Source organism: Apus apus, chromosome 8, assembly GCF_020740795.1.
Source record: "Apus apus isolate bApuApu2 chromosome 8, bApuApu2.pri.cur, whole genome shotgun sequence".
NCBI lineage: Eukaryota > Metazoa > Chordata > Aves > Apodiformes > Apodidae > Apus > Apus apus.
In genome coordinates this window covers 722,763-739,967 of record NC_067289.1, presented here as the reverse complement: position 1 = coordinate 739,967, position 17,205 = coordinate 722,763, and the positions used below count along the sequence as shown (strand labels likewise).

The 17,205-nt window shown below is 48.9% G+C and overlaps 1 protein-coding gene across 4 annotated transcripts in view; it reads left to right on the top strand.

Annotated features, from left to right (window-relative positions):
• The window catches only part of INPP5D (inositol polyphosphate-5-phosphatase D), a 54,813-nt gene that overhangs the window by 34,384 nt on the left and 3,224 nt on the right, over positions 1–17,205 (top strand). The window contains exons 6-26 of one of the 4 annotated variants that reach the window (XM_051626690.1): positions 513–600; positions 1,307–1,387; positions 1,564–1,635; positions 1,912–2,035; positions 3,044–3,150; positions 3,663–3,765; positions 4,500–4,696; positions 5,476–5,593; positions 6,081–6,177; positions 7,392–7,530; positions 8,187–8,295; positions 8,423–8,511; positions 8,743–8,824; positions 10,015–10,104; positions 10,259–10,372; positions 12,097–12,179; positions 13,209–13,296; positions 14,043–14,192; positions 14,915–15,008; positions 15,235–15,342; positions 15,983–16,231. In XM_051626690.1, the coding sequence (XP_051482650.1) occupies positions 513–600; positions 1,307–1,387; positions 1,564–1,635; positions 1,912–2,035; positions 3,044–3,150; positions 3,663–3,765; positions 4,500–4,696; positions 5,476–5,593; positions 6,081–6,177; positions 7,392–7,530; positions 8,187–8,295; positions 8,423–8,511; positions 8,743–8,824; positions 10,015–10,104; positions 10,259–10,372; positions 12,097–12,179; positions 13,209–13,296; positions 14,043–14,192; positions 14,915–15,008; positions 15,235–15,342; positions 15,983–16,231 (2,382 nt within the window). Of the gene's footprint in view, positions 1–512; positions 601–1,306; positions 1,388–1,542; positions 1,636–1,911; positions 2,036–3,043; positions 3,151–3,662; positions 3,766–4,499; positions 4,697–5,475; positions 5,594–6,080; positions 6,178–7,391; positions 7,531–8,186; positions 8,296–8,422; positions 8,512–8,742; positions 8,825–10,014; positions 10,105–10,258; positions 10,373–12,096; positions 12,180–13,208; positions 13,297–14,042; positions 14,193–14,914; positions 15,009–15,234; positions 15,343–15,979; positions 16,232–17,205 lie in introns of all 4 variants that reach the window. The other 3 variants (XM_051626689.1, XM_051626688.1, XM_051626687.1) reach the window with 3 other exon arrangements.

Genomic DNA, 17,205 nt, shown 5'->3' with positions numbered 1-17,205 from the left:
TGGGGAGGGACACCTCCCACTAGATCAGGCTGCTCAGAGCCCCATCCAACCTGCCCTTGAACATCTCCAGGGAGGGGGCAAAATTGGCAGCCACCGGCCCTTGCAGGGCTGCAGAGTGTGCCTGGGAGCTGGTGTAGCTGCTGGTTTTACATGGTGTCTTCTGGTGTGCCCCCGACTGGGACATCTTTCTAGGGCAATTTTAGAGGGAACCACCTCCAAAGCAGTGCCTGAGGAAGGGCTGATGTCCTGTGCCTCAGCCCTTGGCAGGCAGGGTCAGCAGCCAAGCTCTGAGCTGTGCCACCACGGCAGCTGAGGTGGGCTGTCACCACCCACCCCTGGGCTCGGAGGGCAGCACGCAGCCCAGGACACCCACAGGACACATGGCAAATGCCAGCCTGGTGCCAGTGAGTGCCCGAGGGCTCTGCACCTGCCTGTGCCCCAAAAGCCTGAATGCTGACCTACCAGGGACTCACCAGCACCTCAGGGCTCTGCCATGTCTCTTCTGTTCCCAGCGAAGCCTCTAGGACGCTCCCATCTCTGGAGTCCATCCAGAAGGTGTTTGAGCAGCAGCTGCACCCCGGTATCCATCAGCGCTCACAAGTATGTTGGTGGGAAGGTGGGAAAGGAGGGGGGAGGCTTGGGGGGCTGTTGGCACAGGGAAGGGGCTCTGGTCACACAGCTCTGGGGTTCGGGTGCTCAGCTCACCTCTGCTCTGCCTGCAGCGCAGCAGGCACACTGGGAGTCCTGTCCCCGGGGCTCCACTTACACCCCAGCCCCCTCTGCCTGCTCCCCTTCCTGCCCCAAGGGAAGGGCAGCAAACTGCCTGAGGACCAATCTCTCCCCATCCTCCTCCAGCCTGTAGGCCAGGACTGCACATAATAAACTTCATACAAACCCCATAAACTTCACTCCAGGGTGTTTCGCTGCCAGATCCTTCCTTCCCACACCCTGTTAAGTCCCGTGACTGTCCTCTCCCTGCCAGTAGCCCAGGAAAGCAGAAGTCCAGGGTTTCTGGATGTTGAGCCCTGGACCTGGTGATGCAGTCCTGTCCCCCAGCAGCAAGCTGACCCCCTTGCTGGGCAAGCCTTGCCAGTCTGTCCTTCCACCCTTCCCTGTCTCTGCGTGCTCGGCCAGACCCCACGTCCTCATGCTGCTCAGGATGGAGCAGCGTGGTAGAGGCACAAGTGCTGCTCCTTGCCCTGTGTGCCAGGCTCCCTGTCCCTGGGGTGAGGCTGTGGTGCTTCCAGCCTTGTCCATGGGCCGGTCATTATCCAGCTCTCTTTTCTTTCTGTGTTGTGGTTCTCAGATGCTCGGAGAAACCAGTCCAGTCAGTATCGTATTGAAACTCAATCAGCTTATTTCTTTGCTGACTTCCATTGAAGAAAAGGTAGAGTTTTAAAGCTATTTTACATTCTCTTCTTGTCCTCTTTTGCCTCTAGTTTTGCTCCTTGTGCCTCACCAGTGCAACCCTCTGCTACAGGAAGATCTCTTTGCTCTGACTTCTTTACTCTCAGTGCAGTGCAGTCACCAAGTGCCACTCAGTGCACATACATTCTTTTACAGGTGAAAACGCTGCTGATTGAAGGTCCCGATTCTACACACCGACGCTCCCTTATCCCCCCTGTCACTTTTGAGGTAAATGTCCTTCTTTGACAGCGCTGATCACGATGTGGAGGGACAGTAAAGCAGATTTATGTCAGTATCTCAGCTCCCTGGAACTTGGCTGTGCTGCCACCGAGCTATCAGCTATTCCTGGATGCTGTTTAGCACCATGCAAATGCTTCCAAGATGTCTAGTGGGATTGTCATAAGGATGATATGTGCCCATGAATTCAGGCAAGTGCTGCATTTGTCACACATGTGACTGGAGGGAAGAGGATCACTTGTGAGACATCTCTCTGTTTTCCAATAGGTGAAAGCTGACTCCCTAGGAATCTTCTCAAAAATACATCTCAAGGTTGATGTGGAAATGGGAAAACTGATCATCAAGAGAGCTAAGGATGGGCCAGAAGACAAGTTTTATACCCACAAGAAAAGTAAGATGCTGAAGGTCACAAATGCTGAACTAGGCTCTTGGTCCCTTGGGTTATGGGAAGGGTTTCCCTTTAGACCCCCTGAGGGCAAGGTTTGGCCCAGAGAGCAAGTATTCCACAGACCTAGCCTCCTGGTTGAAATGAAAACTCTTGCAAAGGAGCAGGTTTTGATAGAAGATACCCTGTAGAGCTGATTGCAATAGACCCATTTTCTACTGAAAAGCAGTATGAGTGGAAAAAACACCAACACATTCTGCAGGAACATACTGACTCCTGTGGTGATTTTTGATGGTAAAAAGCCAGATACTTGGTTTCAGTAACATTTTGCAGTGAAATTCTCCTGGTTTTTTGTTGTTTGGTTTTTTTGGGTTTTTTGTTTGGTTTTTTTTTTAATTTGGTATGCAAATCAATATCTCTACTAATGAGCAATTCCAGTGTGGTCTGTGAAGGCCCTATTTAAGCAACTTCCTTTATTTTCTGCTGTGTTTCTGGACAGGCAGCTCACCAAGATTGAGCCAAACAAGGTAGGATTTATCAGAGAATAAACGATGCCTTTGGGTTCTCTCCTGCTAGGAAATCAACCTGTTCCTGGCAGTGATTGAGAAGATGAGCTGCTCTCATGTCTGGCTTTCTCTAGCTGGTGTTCATGATTACTGAGCTGCTATTTTAGGTGGGGAGGACTCACCTTGACCACCAGTGGGGCTACACCTCCTCTTTCACAGATGGAGAAGGAATACATGTAGGCTGGCTCAGGCGACAGAGGTTGCCTGCAGGAAGTCATGGCTTCACTTCAGACTGCAGGGCTTGGGATGGGCGAGAGCTCCAGACAGAATGACTTTCGGGGTCATCTTCAGAGTCCAAATTTACTCCTGTAGGGAACAGGACTAAGCAACATGATAATGCAGTTTTTCAGAGCACATAGAAGCCCTGAGGCTCCAAGCAGGAGCCCATTAGCTTTGGTGGGATTCTAGTTTCAGTCACTGCAGCTCATGACACACACTCTCTGTTTAGTCTTGCAGCTTATCAAGTCCCAGAAGGTCCCAAACAAACTGGTGATTGTGCTCGAAACAGAAAAAGAGAAAACACAGAGGAAGGAATATGTTTTTTCTGATTCCAAGGTATGTACCCAGTGTTCCCCTCCTGCCAGCTTGGAGCAGGTACCTGGGTGGGGATGGTACAAGAGGCATTCCTTGGCAGAGAGGAACTGTTGAAGGACAGTGGTTGGCTTTGAAAAAATGAAATCTCTTCTTTGTTCTGGAAACATCCAGACAATGAGCAGGTGTACTGTGTAAAGGGAGAGGAGAGACATACCTAGGTGCTGTCACTGAGGCATTAGAATAGTGTCAGCAAGCAGTGAGAAGAGGCAAGGTGAGGGTAGCTGCTCATACAGACCAACAAGAGGCAAGTCTAGACCATCTTCTGACCAGCTCAGCACTTGTTGAAGTAATGCACAAGCAAAGTGCCTGAGAAACTACCACAGGAAAGGCAGCCTCTCGAAGGTTTCAGGATAGTGGAGTGCTAATCTGCCCTTCAAGCATGCCTGGAATTTTCTGGCTCAGCTGGTTTTTCAAGAGGTTGCTGTTGGAGAAGTTAAGCATCTCAGTAATTACCTCTGCTCCTCCCTGTTTAGAAGAGAGAAGGGTTCTGCCAGCTTCTGCAGCAGATGAAGAATAAACACTCGGAGCAACCAGAGCCTGATATGATCACCATCTTCATTGGGACCTGGAATATGGGTATGGGCTCCCTCTGACATGGGCGTCCCTTCAGACACTTGCCAAAATATATGTTCACCTGCCTTGATGAGCTCCAGACACTGTGCTTGTTCTGTAGCAGTTCCGCACACCAGGGCTGTCTTCCATTGGCATGGAGGAAGAGCTTATCTCTAGGCTTATTCTTGTACTCTGACACTTTTTATGGTTCCTGTCCAAGGACCATAAAGTTGGCCCTGAGGAGTTCTGAAGGATTCCCCCAGTGACAGGAAGCTGTGGCTGACACGAAGCTCGTGCAGCAGCATGTGCTCTCCTCCAGCTTGCAGAAAGGACAGGAGCAGTTCCAATAACTGCATGTCAGCTGCTTCTGAACCTGACTAGAGCTATTTTCCCTATTTTGGGAGAAAAGCCTGGTTCACCTACTGTCAGCTGAGCTGTCTGTGCTCAGTCATATGGAAGGGTTAAGGTAAAGGCAGTGGCAGGTCTGGAGTCTCCCAGCCTTTGCCCTGGGCTGGCCTTGGCCTTGATAAGCTCATGAAACAGAGGAAGATGGTCAAAGCAGAGTCACTCCTCCCTCAGTCAGGCAGGTGGGGTTAACATCTTTGTCATCTTAGAACAGTGTGTCCTGGCTGATATGAAACTGAGCCAAGACAGTAAAAGTGAAACCTGTTATTTCTGTCCCCATGGGCTTTCTGTGTCCTGGGTTTGGATACAGAACATACTCTGACTTGCTTTGGTGTTTGATCTGTTATTAAAAGGTGCTGCACCTCCCCCAAAGAAGATCACCTCCTGGTTTCTCTCCAAGGGGCAGGGAAAGACCCGTGATGACACTGCTGACTACATTCCTCATGACATCTATGTGATTGGTACCCAGGAGGATCCCCAAGGGGAGAAGGAATGGCTGGAGACCCTGAGGCAATCCCTGCAGGAGATCACCAGTATCAGCTTCAAAGTGGTGAGAGTTTCTTCCAGCTATTGCACTTAACTCAGGCGTGTGAGGAGAGGACATGTTGTGCAAATAAAAGAGAGGAGAAAGTAGCATTTTGCCTACACCTCCTCCCCTGTGTTGTCATTGCATTTGGATGAGGGAGAGTGAATTGAATCTGTCTGTGGACTCCTTGAGAGCCTCCCCTGGAGCTGCCTACATGGTCATATTGCTATGGACAGTCCCCCCTGCCAAAGCAGGGACCCTGACATGAGGCTGCTCTGCCTGGGAGCCAGGGGCAGATGCTGAGCACCTGGGTAAATTGGTGGTGATATTTTGACCTTCATCAGGGAAGAGGCTATAAAACTTCCTGAGCCAGATGTAGCCTAGATCTCACCCTAGGCTATTGCACTTCCAGAATAGGATGTAACAGCACACAGGCACCATCACAGACTGAACCCTACCACCACTAGGTTCAGGTTTGGACATTCCTGAGTTTCAGTGATGTCAAGAAACAAATCTAAGCATATCTGGAAGGCCATAGGAGAACAGGAGTTGAGTCTCTCATGGTGCTTGGGAAAGTATATGTTGTGCAAGCAAGGCAATCCAATGATTGACTAGAAAACAGCAGTAGAGAACAGCTATGTCCTTCCTCCTACCTTTGATTAAAATGACTGAGAGCAAATCCTGAGCACAGGAAGAAAATTTGTGTAGGAGAAGTACTACAGAAGGAGTCAGGAAGGCTGCAGCTACAGCACAGCTCACAGGTATCTGCAGAAATATAACCCCTAACCTTCCCATCTCTGCAGATAGCAATCCATACCCTCTGGAACATCAGGATTGTTGTACTGGCCAAGCCAGAACATGAGAACCGGATCAGCCACATCTGCACAGACAATGTGAAGACGGGCATCGCGAACACACTGGGTGAGGAACCGACCAAAAGGACCCAGATCTGCTCAGTCTCTGCCAATACTGGTCTTGAAATGAGCAGTTCTTTCTGCGCAGGAATCCTTTTACTATGTTCATGTCACACAAGGGTTACTAAAGTTATATCTCACTAGCACTGACTATATCTTACCTTGAAAGAGAGGAAATCTGTGTGTACACTTAGCACACATCTTTGTATCTTTTTATTCCCAACAAACCCCTCTGACTGGCTATGGGATTGCTCTTCCTTGGGTTGCACAAGGAAACTGCACTTCTTTCTCTTTGACTAACTTGTTTAGCATCCTTAGAAATTCGTTGCCACAATCTGTGCTGTATGTACGATTCTTTCTGTGCTGATTGTGTCAACCTATTTTTCCTTTCCATCCTCCACTTCACTTCAGATGTGCTGAGGGCTTTATTATCCTTGCTAGACTCAGCCTGGAGGTGGATTGATTTCTTGACATTTTTGGCTTCTCTTTCCCAGGTAATAAAGGAGCTGTGGGGGTGTCATTCATGTTTAATGGAACCTCCTTTGGGTTTGTTAACAGCCATCTGACTTCAGGAAGCGAAAAGAAACACAGGTAAGATACATCCTCCCCTCTCAAAGTGGATGTTGACCCAGGGTGAAATCCTCTGGGCTGTGCTTGGAAGGAGGGCCCAGCAGACAGTCAAGCATGTTTTCCTGACCATAAATGTTTGCTAAATATCTCCTGGAAGGGCAGGAGACTGTGCTAAAGATCCCGACCATTTAAGGGACTTCTGCTATATGGCCATAGCATATAGGTACAGGTGAAAGGGACAGCAGAATTATTACAGACCCTAGTGTAAAGATCTTCCACAACACTTGTGGGACCTGTCATGCAAGCCCCGTACATCAGGAAATAGTTCCCTGAAGTGCAGTGTTTTGGAAAGATGCAGGAAGGCTTTTCCCATCCCAGAATAACATGCTGAAAGGCACAGTGTGCCTGCTGCAGGCAGTGCTGGCATCACAGGAGCTATGCTGAGCCCTGGGGTGCAGCTGAGAAAGCTCCTGCTGCCTTTACCTCCTCCTTCCAGGAATACCAGGAGGGAGGTGTGTAGCTCAGAAATACCTCCATGGTGGCTAATTCTCTGTACCCAGCTGTGAAATGAGTTTTCCACGATCTAGGCAGGTTCTGTGTTGGAAGGAGCTGGAGTAGTTGGAAGGAGTGGCTTTGAAAGCAAAGAGGACTTGAAATTCAGAGGTTGGCTTTGCCATCTTTCTGAGTCCAGCACCCAGAAAACAGATGGTGTGGGATTTGTGCACAGGGCCTTTGCCACTGATGGAGTTAACTTCTGTGGAATGGTCCCCCAGGGCGTGGAGTAGCTGCCAAAACCTCATTCTGTGTTTGCTGCTGAAAGCTGAAGGCAACAGTCTAATGCTGGGTTTCTAGGACATGCAGCTCAGAAAAGCACAGCCTCAGGAGGCAACAAAAGGCTTTGGGAGGGCATTCCAGCCTTTCAGTTCAGGTGGGAACAGTGTGACACCCAAGCAGCAGGGCCCTCCTGCCCCTCTCCCCAGGCCACCAGCTGCAGCACTAGGGCTGCTCTGATGGTGTCCCCGAGGAGGTTGGTCACCTGAGACACCAGCACGGGACCTGGGCCTGTCTGCTGGCGTGTAGTGCCGGGCAGGGGGGCGATCTCAGTTGCTGATCTGCTCTTCTCCAGATGTGGAGCCGGGTGGGTTCCTGCCAGCCAAGGGGCACCACTGCCCCCCAGGTGCCTGGGAGCCAGGTGGCTGCGCCCTGTGTCAGGCAGAGGGTTCTTGTCTCGACAGACGCAACCAGAACTACACAAACATCCTGCGCTTCCTGACGCTGGGAGATAAGAAACTGAGTCCGTTCAACATCACCCATCGCTTCACTCATCTCTTCTGGCTGGGAGACCTGAACTACCGCGTGGAGCAGCCCCCGGCGGTGAGGGACCCCGTGCCAGGCCCCGAGGAGACACAACAGCTACTGCAGGAGCACGAGCCTTTTCTAGCCTAGGGCACTGTGGCAGGAAGGGTGGCAGCAAGAGGGGAGGCAGAAGGGATCCCCAGGCACAAGGGTGACATCAGCTGAGGGACTGTGAGGAAGTCCCCTTTGCCCTCTCCAAGGATTCAGGGGTGCAGAGCACACCAGGAATGCTGCCGGGCACACTCTGCTGCTCCTGGCAGCATCACTTCTCCAGACCTCCCAGCTCTCCCTCCCTCTGTGAGTAAGCATCTGCCCCTGAGCAGCCTGATCCAGAGATTGTCTCTCTGCTCTCTTTGGTGAGCTCTTCATGGCTCGGAACAGGCCTGCAGAAATGGGCACGCCATAATAAACACTGGATCAGCAGGTGGGAGATGTGGTGTTGATGTGCCTGGTGTTGATGTGCATCTGACACTGTAGGGGATGTGTGGGCATCTTGATGCCTGTGTTGACAGACAAATGTTCAGCCATGCAACAAAGACCTTCAGTGAAGAGGGAGGTGGGGACTGGCACAGCTCTGTGGAACAGTTCAGAAGCACTTGCTGGCTCACCAGCAAAGTGAGTCTTTTTAAGAAGGTTTTGCATCATCTGCAGCTCTGCTGTTTCCCTGTTGGCAGGAAGCAGAGAACGTTATCCAGAAGATCAGGCAGCAGCAGTATCCGGAGCTGCTGGCATTCGACCAGCTTCTCATCGAGAGAAAGGACCAAAAGGTGTTTCTGCAGTTTGGTAAGGTTCTGAGTTTGTTGGCAAGTGTCCCCCCATTGCCATGGGGCAGGGGTACAGAGCAGTGGCTGTCTTGCCCAGGGGAGGGGTCTCAATGGGCCAAACTGTCTCAGAGCTATCTCTGTTTTAGAGGAAGAAGAGATCACTTTTGCTCCCACCTACCGTTTTGAAAGAGGAACCCGGGAGAAGTATGCTTACACCAAGCAAAAAGCTACAGGGGTAGGTGAAAACTGGTTCCCCTTCAGAAGCAGGGAAAATAACTCCTACAAAGGAAAGTGAACTAAACCAGTCTCTGCATTTTCTGCCCTTGTAGTGCTTTGAAAGGAGTCAATACAAACAATGAAAAAAAAACTGACACAAAAATATGGTTCCTGGGCAAGTGAATTTCCTGTTCTTTTGTGAGCTGGTTCTTTCCTTTCTTCTTGACATCCCTTCTCCTTTGGTTTGCAGATGAAGTACAATTTGCCATCCTGGTGTGATCGAGTGCTCTGGAAATCATACCCCACGGTGCACGTTGTGTGTCAGTCTTATGGTGGGTAGATAACAGATTGTAGATAGCAAAGCAATCCATCTGAAACGGAAATGATTCAGAGCAGGGTCTGCAGGATCTCCCTGCATTGCCAGGCACTCGGCAGAGGGACCTGATGTTATACCAGGCAGAGTGGAGCCAAATCTCTCTGCCTGTAGCCTCGAAGGTTTGGGAGTTGATTGTTGTTCTTTGACATGCAGAATGCCACTCAGGCAGCTGCAGCTGTCCAGCTTTTGGCCACGCTGTAGGATCACTTGACACCAGTTATTTCTCAGCAACAACAGCCACTTTGCCTCTGCAGTTACCTCCAAGAGTCTTCACTTGGTGGTGCCAGCAGGGCAGACTCTGTGTACACAGTCTGCAGAGGCTGGAGCTGCAAACATCTCTCTTCTCTCAAATCATATTCCAGAAGGACTCTGTGGTACCAAAAGCCTGTTCCCTTTCTTGCTGAGAAGCATCACAAAAGTGCGGTTCAGGGAAGAGAGGAAGCCCACAAGACCTGTGTAAAAAGACTCAGATACTAATTCCTGAAATTTCATCAATGAAAGGACCAAGTGTCTGAGCATGGTCCTGATGCTGATGTTTTCCCGTGCATGGGATTGAGAAGAGGGCTGTAGAAGTCCCTTGGGGGAGGAGATGGGCTAATCTGTTCACGGATTCTGTGATGAGGACATGTGTGGTCAAACAAGCCCCTCTAGAAAGTCTGGCACCTGCTTTCAAAGCCTGTTCTGCTGGATGGAGCTCACTGGAGCTTACTGCATGCTCAGGGCAAGTCAAGACCCTGATCACTCCCTGTTAATCCAGGGCCATGGGTTGCTCTGAGCAGGTAGCACCCAAAGTAGCATCAGTGCATTTGTGTGCGATTTCCTGCCATATTAGAGCTTTCATTCACTGAGCACATTGCAGAGGCAACCAGCTCAAAAGTGCTTTTTGTACTGGGGGAATCCAAAACGGACAGCCACTCAAAACAACAGGGGAAAGCTGTGTCCATTGACTAAAGATTTATGCATTTTGACAAACAAGTTACATTCCTATGTACTCACATGAAATTGTGTAGAAACACCTTTGACTAGAGACAGTTACCACAGCGACAGTGAAGTGTTCTGGAGAATGAGTGTTATTTGCACAGCACTGCTCTGGGTGGGGCGGGGCAGGACCTGGGGCACTAATTACTGCTCCGTTCTCGTTGGCAGGCTGCACCACTGATGTCCTGACAAGTGACCACAGCCCTGTCTTTGCCACCTTTGAAGTGGGAGTCACCTCGCAGTTTGTTTCAAAGAACGGTTAGTCAGGCTGGGTGCACGAGTGCTGCCTTCACCTTTGGGTGCAGATTGCAGTGCTTTGTACAGAGTTGAAAGCAAAAGCAGGTTCTGCTTTTTTTGTCCACTCAAAAATGCCCTCACTTTATCTCCATTATTTTCCCTTCTTCTTTCCTAGATTCCAAATACATGGATTCCCAAGGGGAGATAGAGTTCCTGCACTGCTATGCTACACTAAAGACAAAGTCCCAGACGAAGTTCTACGTGGAGTTTCACTCTAGCTGCTTAGAAAGTATGGTTTTGTACAGCTTTATTCTTTCTGACAAGGTTCCCTGCTTGCATGGATTGGCTCCCCTTCCTCTTGCTTTGATCTACATAAATAGCTGTGTGGATCACTTGCTCCGTCAGCCCTACACCCCCATGACCACTAAACCCTCTCCCAAAGCATCACATCTACCCCTTTTTTGAACACCTCCAGGGTTGGTGTGTCCACCACCTCCCTGGGCAGCCTGTTCCAAGGCCTCACCACTCTTCCTGTGAAGACATTTTTCTTAATATCCAGCTTGAACCTCCCCTGGCACAGCTTGACCCCATTTCCTCTTGTCCTGTTGCTGGTCACCAGGGAGAAGAGCCCAACACCCACCTCAGCACAATCTCCTCTCAGGGAGCTGTAGAGGGCAATGAGGTTTCCCCTCAGCCTCCTCTTCTCCAGGCTGAGCAGCCACAGCTCCCTCAGCCTCTCCTCATCAGACTTGTTCTCCAGACCCCTCATCAGCCTGGTTGTGCTTCTCTGCACCCTCTCCAGCACCTCCATGTCCTTCCAAAGCCGCACCCAGGGCTTGAGGTGCAGCCTCACCAAGGCTGAGCAGAGGGGCAGGATCATCTCCCTGGTCCTGCTGGTCAGTGTTCCTGATGCAGGTCAGGATGGTATTGGTCTTCTTGGCCACCTGGGCACACACTGGCTCGTGTTCAGCTGCTGTCAGTCAGCACCCGCAGGTCCCTCTGCTGGGCAGCTCTCCAGCCACTCCTCCCCAAGCCTGGAGCACTGCCAGGGGTTGTTGTGGCCCAAGTGCAGGACCCACCATTTGGCCTTATTGAAACTCATGCCGTTGGCCTTGGCCCATCAATCCAGCCTGTCCAGATCTCTCTGCAGAGCAGAGGGATGAAACACCAGCCATCTGCCTGGCTTGAAGCTCTTCCCCATCCCAGGACTGCTCCCGTAAGTGGGACAGCCTGCCTGCAGTGTGTGCTTCATCACATTAGTGCCTGTCAGAGAGCTGTGTGAAAGACAGTTCCATAAAAGATTATTCTTTGGCTATATCAGAATTTGCATAAATTTCTATGGAAACAGTGTATTACGAATCTTAAATTAGACTTTCAAAAGTGTGCTATCTTGAGTGGCGTAGGAAGAGCTGACATGTTCTTATCCTCCAGTCCATGTATGCACTGAGCTTTTCAGTGCCAAGTTTAACTGTAAAATAAAACCATTAAGCAATGCTCCAGTAAAATAATTTTTTTTTTTATTTACTGTGTAAACACTCACCCAAAGCTCAGACTTTAAGCTTCTTAATATTTTTAAAACTTGTGTCCAAGTGGGAAAATAACTGTAGGCTTTTTGGAGATCTAGCCTCTGAAAAGGATCGGGAGGTGGTGGAGTCACCATCCCTGGAGGTATTCAAGAAATGTGTAGATGTGGCCCTTCAAGGCAGGCTGGTGGGCATGGGGAGTTTTTTGTGGGCTGTGGTTGGTTTTGTGGGTGTGTGGTTATGGTTTTGCGGGGGGGGGGGGGGTGTTTGTGGGTTTTTTGTGGTGTTTTGTTTGGTTTTGTTTTTGGGTTTTGTTGTTGGTGTGTGTTGGGTTTTTTATTTGTTGGTTTGGTTTTTGGGTTTTTTTTTTTCCCTGGGTGGATTGTTGGACTTGATCTCAGAGGTCTTTTCCAGCTGTGCCAATTCTGTGATTCATAGCCAAGTTCTTGCTGGCTCTGTTCTGGTGAACTCCTTTCCCATCACTCTGCAGGTTTTGTGAAGAGCCAGGAAGGAGAAAACGAGGATGGGAGTGAAGGGGAGCTGGTGGTAAAGTTCATTGATGCGCTTCCAAAGGTAAATTGGGACTGTGTTTCCATACCCATGTAGAAGAGAAAACTTCCACTTGCATCCCATAAGAAACACTGAATCTTTTATGTACATAAACATTCTTTTCAGGGACACGGTTGTGGTCTTGTTTATGCTCAGAACAGTCTGTAAGAATGCAGGATGGGCTGAAGCTAAACAGAGTTTGTTATAAGCAGGAAAGGGCTTTCCTGCCAATATACTTTCATCTGCATCAGGAATTTTGCTGGCATGATTATGTCACTCAGGAGCATGACTTTTTTCTCACCTTTTTAATGAACACAACTATGCTGACCATTCATTTAAGCAGGCCTGGGTTATTTTAGTTTTAGATGGAAGATTAAAAAGAATAAAAAGTAACTCTGCCCTGGAGTTTCTTTTCCTTGTCAAAGTTTTTTCTTGGTAGTTTTTGGAAAAGTTGACATAGTATTTTTTACTTATGTTAAAAAGACCATTGATGGCCAGAGTAGTGTTGTGTGTGTCAGTGTCAGAGCCATGTACTACCCTTGAGGTCAGAGCTGTTCTCCATATCCTGGTCTGGGGGGAGCCAGAAGAACTATCAGAGCTCCTGGATTTAGAGCAATGTCAGAACCCTTCTGAATAGCCCAGAACTGCTGACTTTGGAGAGTGCCTTACACTGAGAGACTGGGGAAAGACCCTACAATGAATGACTGGAACAACAGCCAAACAGATTTTGGGGACCTGACTGTCATCAGAGTCCAAATCACTTCCCCCTAGAGCTGTTTTCAGTCCTGCACTGCAGGAGAGAACTGCAGCTCAGCCAGCAAGCCAGCTCCTCTGCTGTGCTGGGAGCAATGGATGGGGGGACACACGACTCTGAAAGTGTATAGCCTTCTACCCCAGAGCTCCACACATCATCAGAGAGGCTGATCTGGGGGTGACACAGTGCCCTCGTGGGTTTATGTAGCTGAGTTCTGCCCATCTGGGACTGAGGCACAGGGAGAACTGTGTTGGTGCAGAACTCCTATTGTATTGACCCCCATTAACTTGTCTTTGCAGCTGACTCCAATTATTTCAGACCCAGAATACCTACTGGATCAACACATCCTGATAAGCATTAAGTCATCAGACAGTGATGAATCTTATGGTAAGTGCTTAGCTCCAAAGTTCGGGATGAGTCAAAATCTACTTTGATTTTTCCAAACTGCTGAAAGAGTGGGAGAAAACAGAATAAACTGTTAAAGATTGAACATTGATGATGCTCTGACTTCTGATTTGGAACTCAATACCTACAAAATACATTGTGGGCAACAGTTTGTGAAGTAGTGATGCTTAGAGGAATATGAACTAGAAGCAACAATCTGTGTGAGCTTCACCAGCCCTGAAAGAGCAGTGGCTTAAGGAGAAAGTACTTTTTAAGGAATTAAATCAGGAGTCAGTCATTGAAATGGGTCTATTCAGAACACACAGCTCCTCTTTCACTTGCACGTACTTGATGCATTTCTCCTGGCTACAGAAGTCATTGTCAGTGCTGCTTGCTTCCAAATTCTAACCAGCCAGAGGCTGCAGTCCTTGTCCACATAAGGCTTCTTGCCCCAATCCCATTAACTGAAATGGTATCACAGGCTCCTGTTTTCCTCACCAGTAATGGAAGCTCAGAAGCCTGTGGTCACCCGCAGGTGTCTCCAGTGCCCAAATCCTTCACACACACATCAGGAAGTTAAATGAATGCCCAGATTTCTCAAGAGATCACACCTTGCTGTGATCCAAAGCAGATTCTCTCCAGTAATCTCAGCCCTGTCAGCACAGTGAGAGTAAATGACTGACATGAGAAAGAGATTTCAATGATTTTTTTCTCAGCCCCAGGCTCCTTGTCTCTTTCTTGTCATCTAGGGGAAGGCTGCATTGCCCTGCGAGTAGAAGCAACAGAATCCTTAGTTCCTATCCATACTGTGCTGACACACCATGGTGAGAAAACAGGAGTCTTCCAAGGTGAAATCAAGCTACAAACATCACAAGGAAAACAGAGAGAGAAACTGTATGGTAAGGAAAGATAGCATCTCTGCACTGCTCACTCTAGAGAATATTCATCTCAAAAGATTTCTGATAACTGTCAAGAAACTGAAAACTCTCCTTGCAGTGTTTTTAGTCCCAAAGAGGCAAGAGCTTTTGATGCTGACTTCAAGCAGATGTATTACTGGTTCTCAGAAGCATACCTGTACTCCTTCAGGAACACACAACAATTCCGTTTGGGCTTTTCTTTTTCATCATTCAAGCAAATTCTGCAGAGTGAGAGAGCCCCCTGTCTGTCACTGATACTGATTTCACTGTCCCTTATCTCCACTTGCAATGGCTATCTGACGAGGCGCAGAGGCTCCCCCTGCTCCAGTCACCCTGGGAACATCTGCAAAGAGCATGTGAGGCTCTCAAGGAGAAGTTTGTCAGCTAAAAGATTGCAAACTTTGCTAATTGTCACTTCGTTGCCTGTTGTTCTCTTTCAGAGTACAAAAGCAGCCTCAAGACACTGTCAATGCTAAAATGACCTGTGGATCACAACTTTTGTATTTTAAGACACACTTTTTCCTGTGCCAACAAAACATGATATGTATTACTGGGTAGTTGAAAACGTATTGGCAGCAACTGTTTAAAACTGTTTCACTGTCTTTCTGGTAGACAGATGCCTGAATACCAGCAGTAACACAGAGACCTGAGGGATGCAGACTGACGTTGCCAAAACACTCTTTCATGCCTTTCCTTTCCTTCAGATTTTGTCAAGATTGAACGTGATGAAATCATTGGGCAGAAACCAAAGAACATCAGCAACTTAGAGCCTAGCAAAGATTGGGATCAGACTAACAGGTAATGGGCAAGTGGGTAAATCATTACAGAAAATTAGTTGGCTCAATAAATGCCAGGCTGGGCTTGCTGTCGGAGCAGTATTAATGGGCATGTTGAGCACTGGGAAGCTGCCTTTGTCCCTAGGTCTGGTCAATGCTTCTGTCCCCAAAGCTTCAAAAGCTGAGAACACACTAGTCAGACTGGGTCCTTGCACCTCAGTTAAAAAGGGCTCTTTTCTTTCCAACAGAAAGTCAAAATCTACTCATCTGATGGCCAAAGAGGCAGCAGCCATCGCTCGCTATTGGGGGAGTGCTGCTTCTTCTCCAGAGAATCCAGGAAAGGAGGACGTGTTACGGTAATCTTGCTGCTTGGTCTCTGCCAGCCTGGGCTGGGAAGCTATGCTCAAGCTGCCTGCTTTCTTTCCTGCCTCCTTTCCAAGATCCATGGGACACTCTGGGAAAGGCTGTCCTTCCTTCCACTTGGGTTCCACAGCTGTATGGCTTGGCAGGCAGCTGCCTGCCTCCTGCCTGCTAGTCTATGAGTATCCTTCAAAAGACCAGATGTCTTCCCTGTTGTCCCAGCAGCATGTCCCTTGGCTTCACAGTGCTGCCCAGTGCTGGGATGTGCCTCTTGCCTGGAGCTGTCCTGCCGCAGCTGCCCAGAAACCTGGAAAAGCCCTTGTGTGTGGCTGCACAAGCCAAGTGTCTCTGCAGCCTGGAAATTGAAATGCCTTCCACAGCCACAGGAACTATTTGGGGCTGAGGAAGGTGGCCTTGACCCAGCTGCTTCCTCTCCAGTGGCCTGGGGAGGGAGGCATTAGCAAGACTCCCACTTATTTTCTGAACCTGAAGCAACAGTGACAATAAATAAATAAATAGTAGGTGGTATTGAATCTAAGCAGTCAGTGGGCACTAACTTCTTCATAGTTGGCAGGGAGACAAAAATAAATGTATTTGTGCATGTAGCTTCCTGACAATATTCCTTCTCTTCAGCAGTTCCATCCCTATAGACATCAGCAACCCCAGCTACCTGGGGATGCCTGCTTTCTCCCAGCAACCCTCTGCAACCAGCCAGCTCAAGCAGATGCCTTCACCAGACCAGCCACCTTCTCTCTGGAGTTATGAGCAGCAGCCCAAAGAGTCCACCTCCATAATGGGGCAGTCATCCTCCACATCACCCTCCTTGTCACCTCTATCTCCAAAACCATCCCTCCAACCCACAGGAAGCAGAAGCATTTATAACCCGTGAGTCTTATTCTTACACTGGGGCAAGTCCCCTCTCTCCTGTCCTGCTGCACCATCACTGTTGCATTATCTGTACAGAGAGTTTGATTTGCAGCATATTCTTTCAGTCTTTTATCTCTAGAATTAGAAAAAGTAAAGGTCACAAGTGCACACATCACATGCTCAAAGAAAACTAGTGTCAGTCATTCCTCAGGCTTTTGTGAAAGTCCAAAATATATGTATAACTTTCATTCTCTACCAAGAGAAGAGAAGACAACAGAGTTGACTGTAGTAACAAAGAAAGGGGAAGAGGGTGGCATAGATCTTTCAATGGATGGAAGGGAGAGCTCCTTCACATGTCCTGTGTGGTGAGGTACTGCAGCTGAATGTCTGCTTACACTGCTAGACCAATGTCCAGCTACAGCAGTTGGCAGCCATGTGCTGCTTCTGTCCCAAGCCTCGCTGCAGTTCCCATCCAGCAATTGAAAATTCCCTCTTTCTACTTAATGAAGTGAGGAGGCAGCTCTGCCCTAGCACGTGCCAGCAGCCAGCGCCCCCTTCAAGTCCTGCTGGACAGTGGCAGCTTATTCTGAGCCTGGGCCAGAGTTCCTAGGTTCATATGTGTGTCCTTCCAGAGGTCAGAACTGACAGAAGGCAGAGCTGCCAGTGCTGCCTCCACCCATTCAGAGAGCCACAGCTCTTTGCTCCTGCATCTGCTGACTTCCAGAAAGCAACTGGAAGCAAGGAACACTTCTCATCTGAAGACATCCAAAGAACATGTGCCACTCAGCCCTGCTTCACTCTGTTCAGTGAGATTGTGGCTGATCTTTTAAGTATCGTGAAGGTTCTCCAGAGAAAAGCCTTGCCAAAGCAGGGTGAGACCACAAAACCTCCTTGTCTCATTGCACAGCTGTACTGACATTCCAGGCTGACCCTCAACTCAAAGGGCTCAGCTGAGGACGCACAGTGATTGTCTCACCCTACAGTCTACAGCT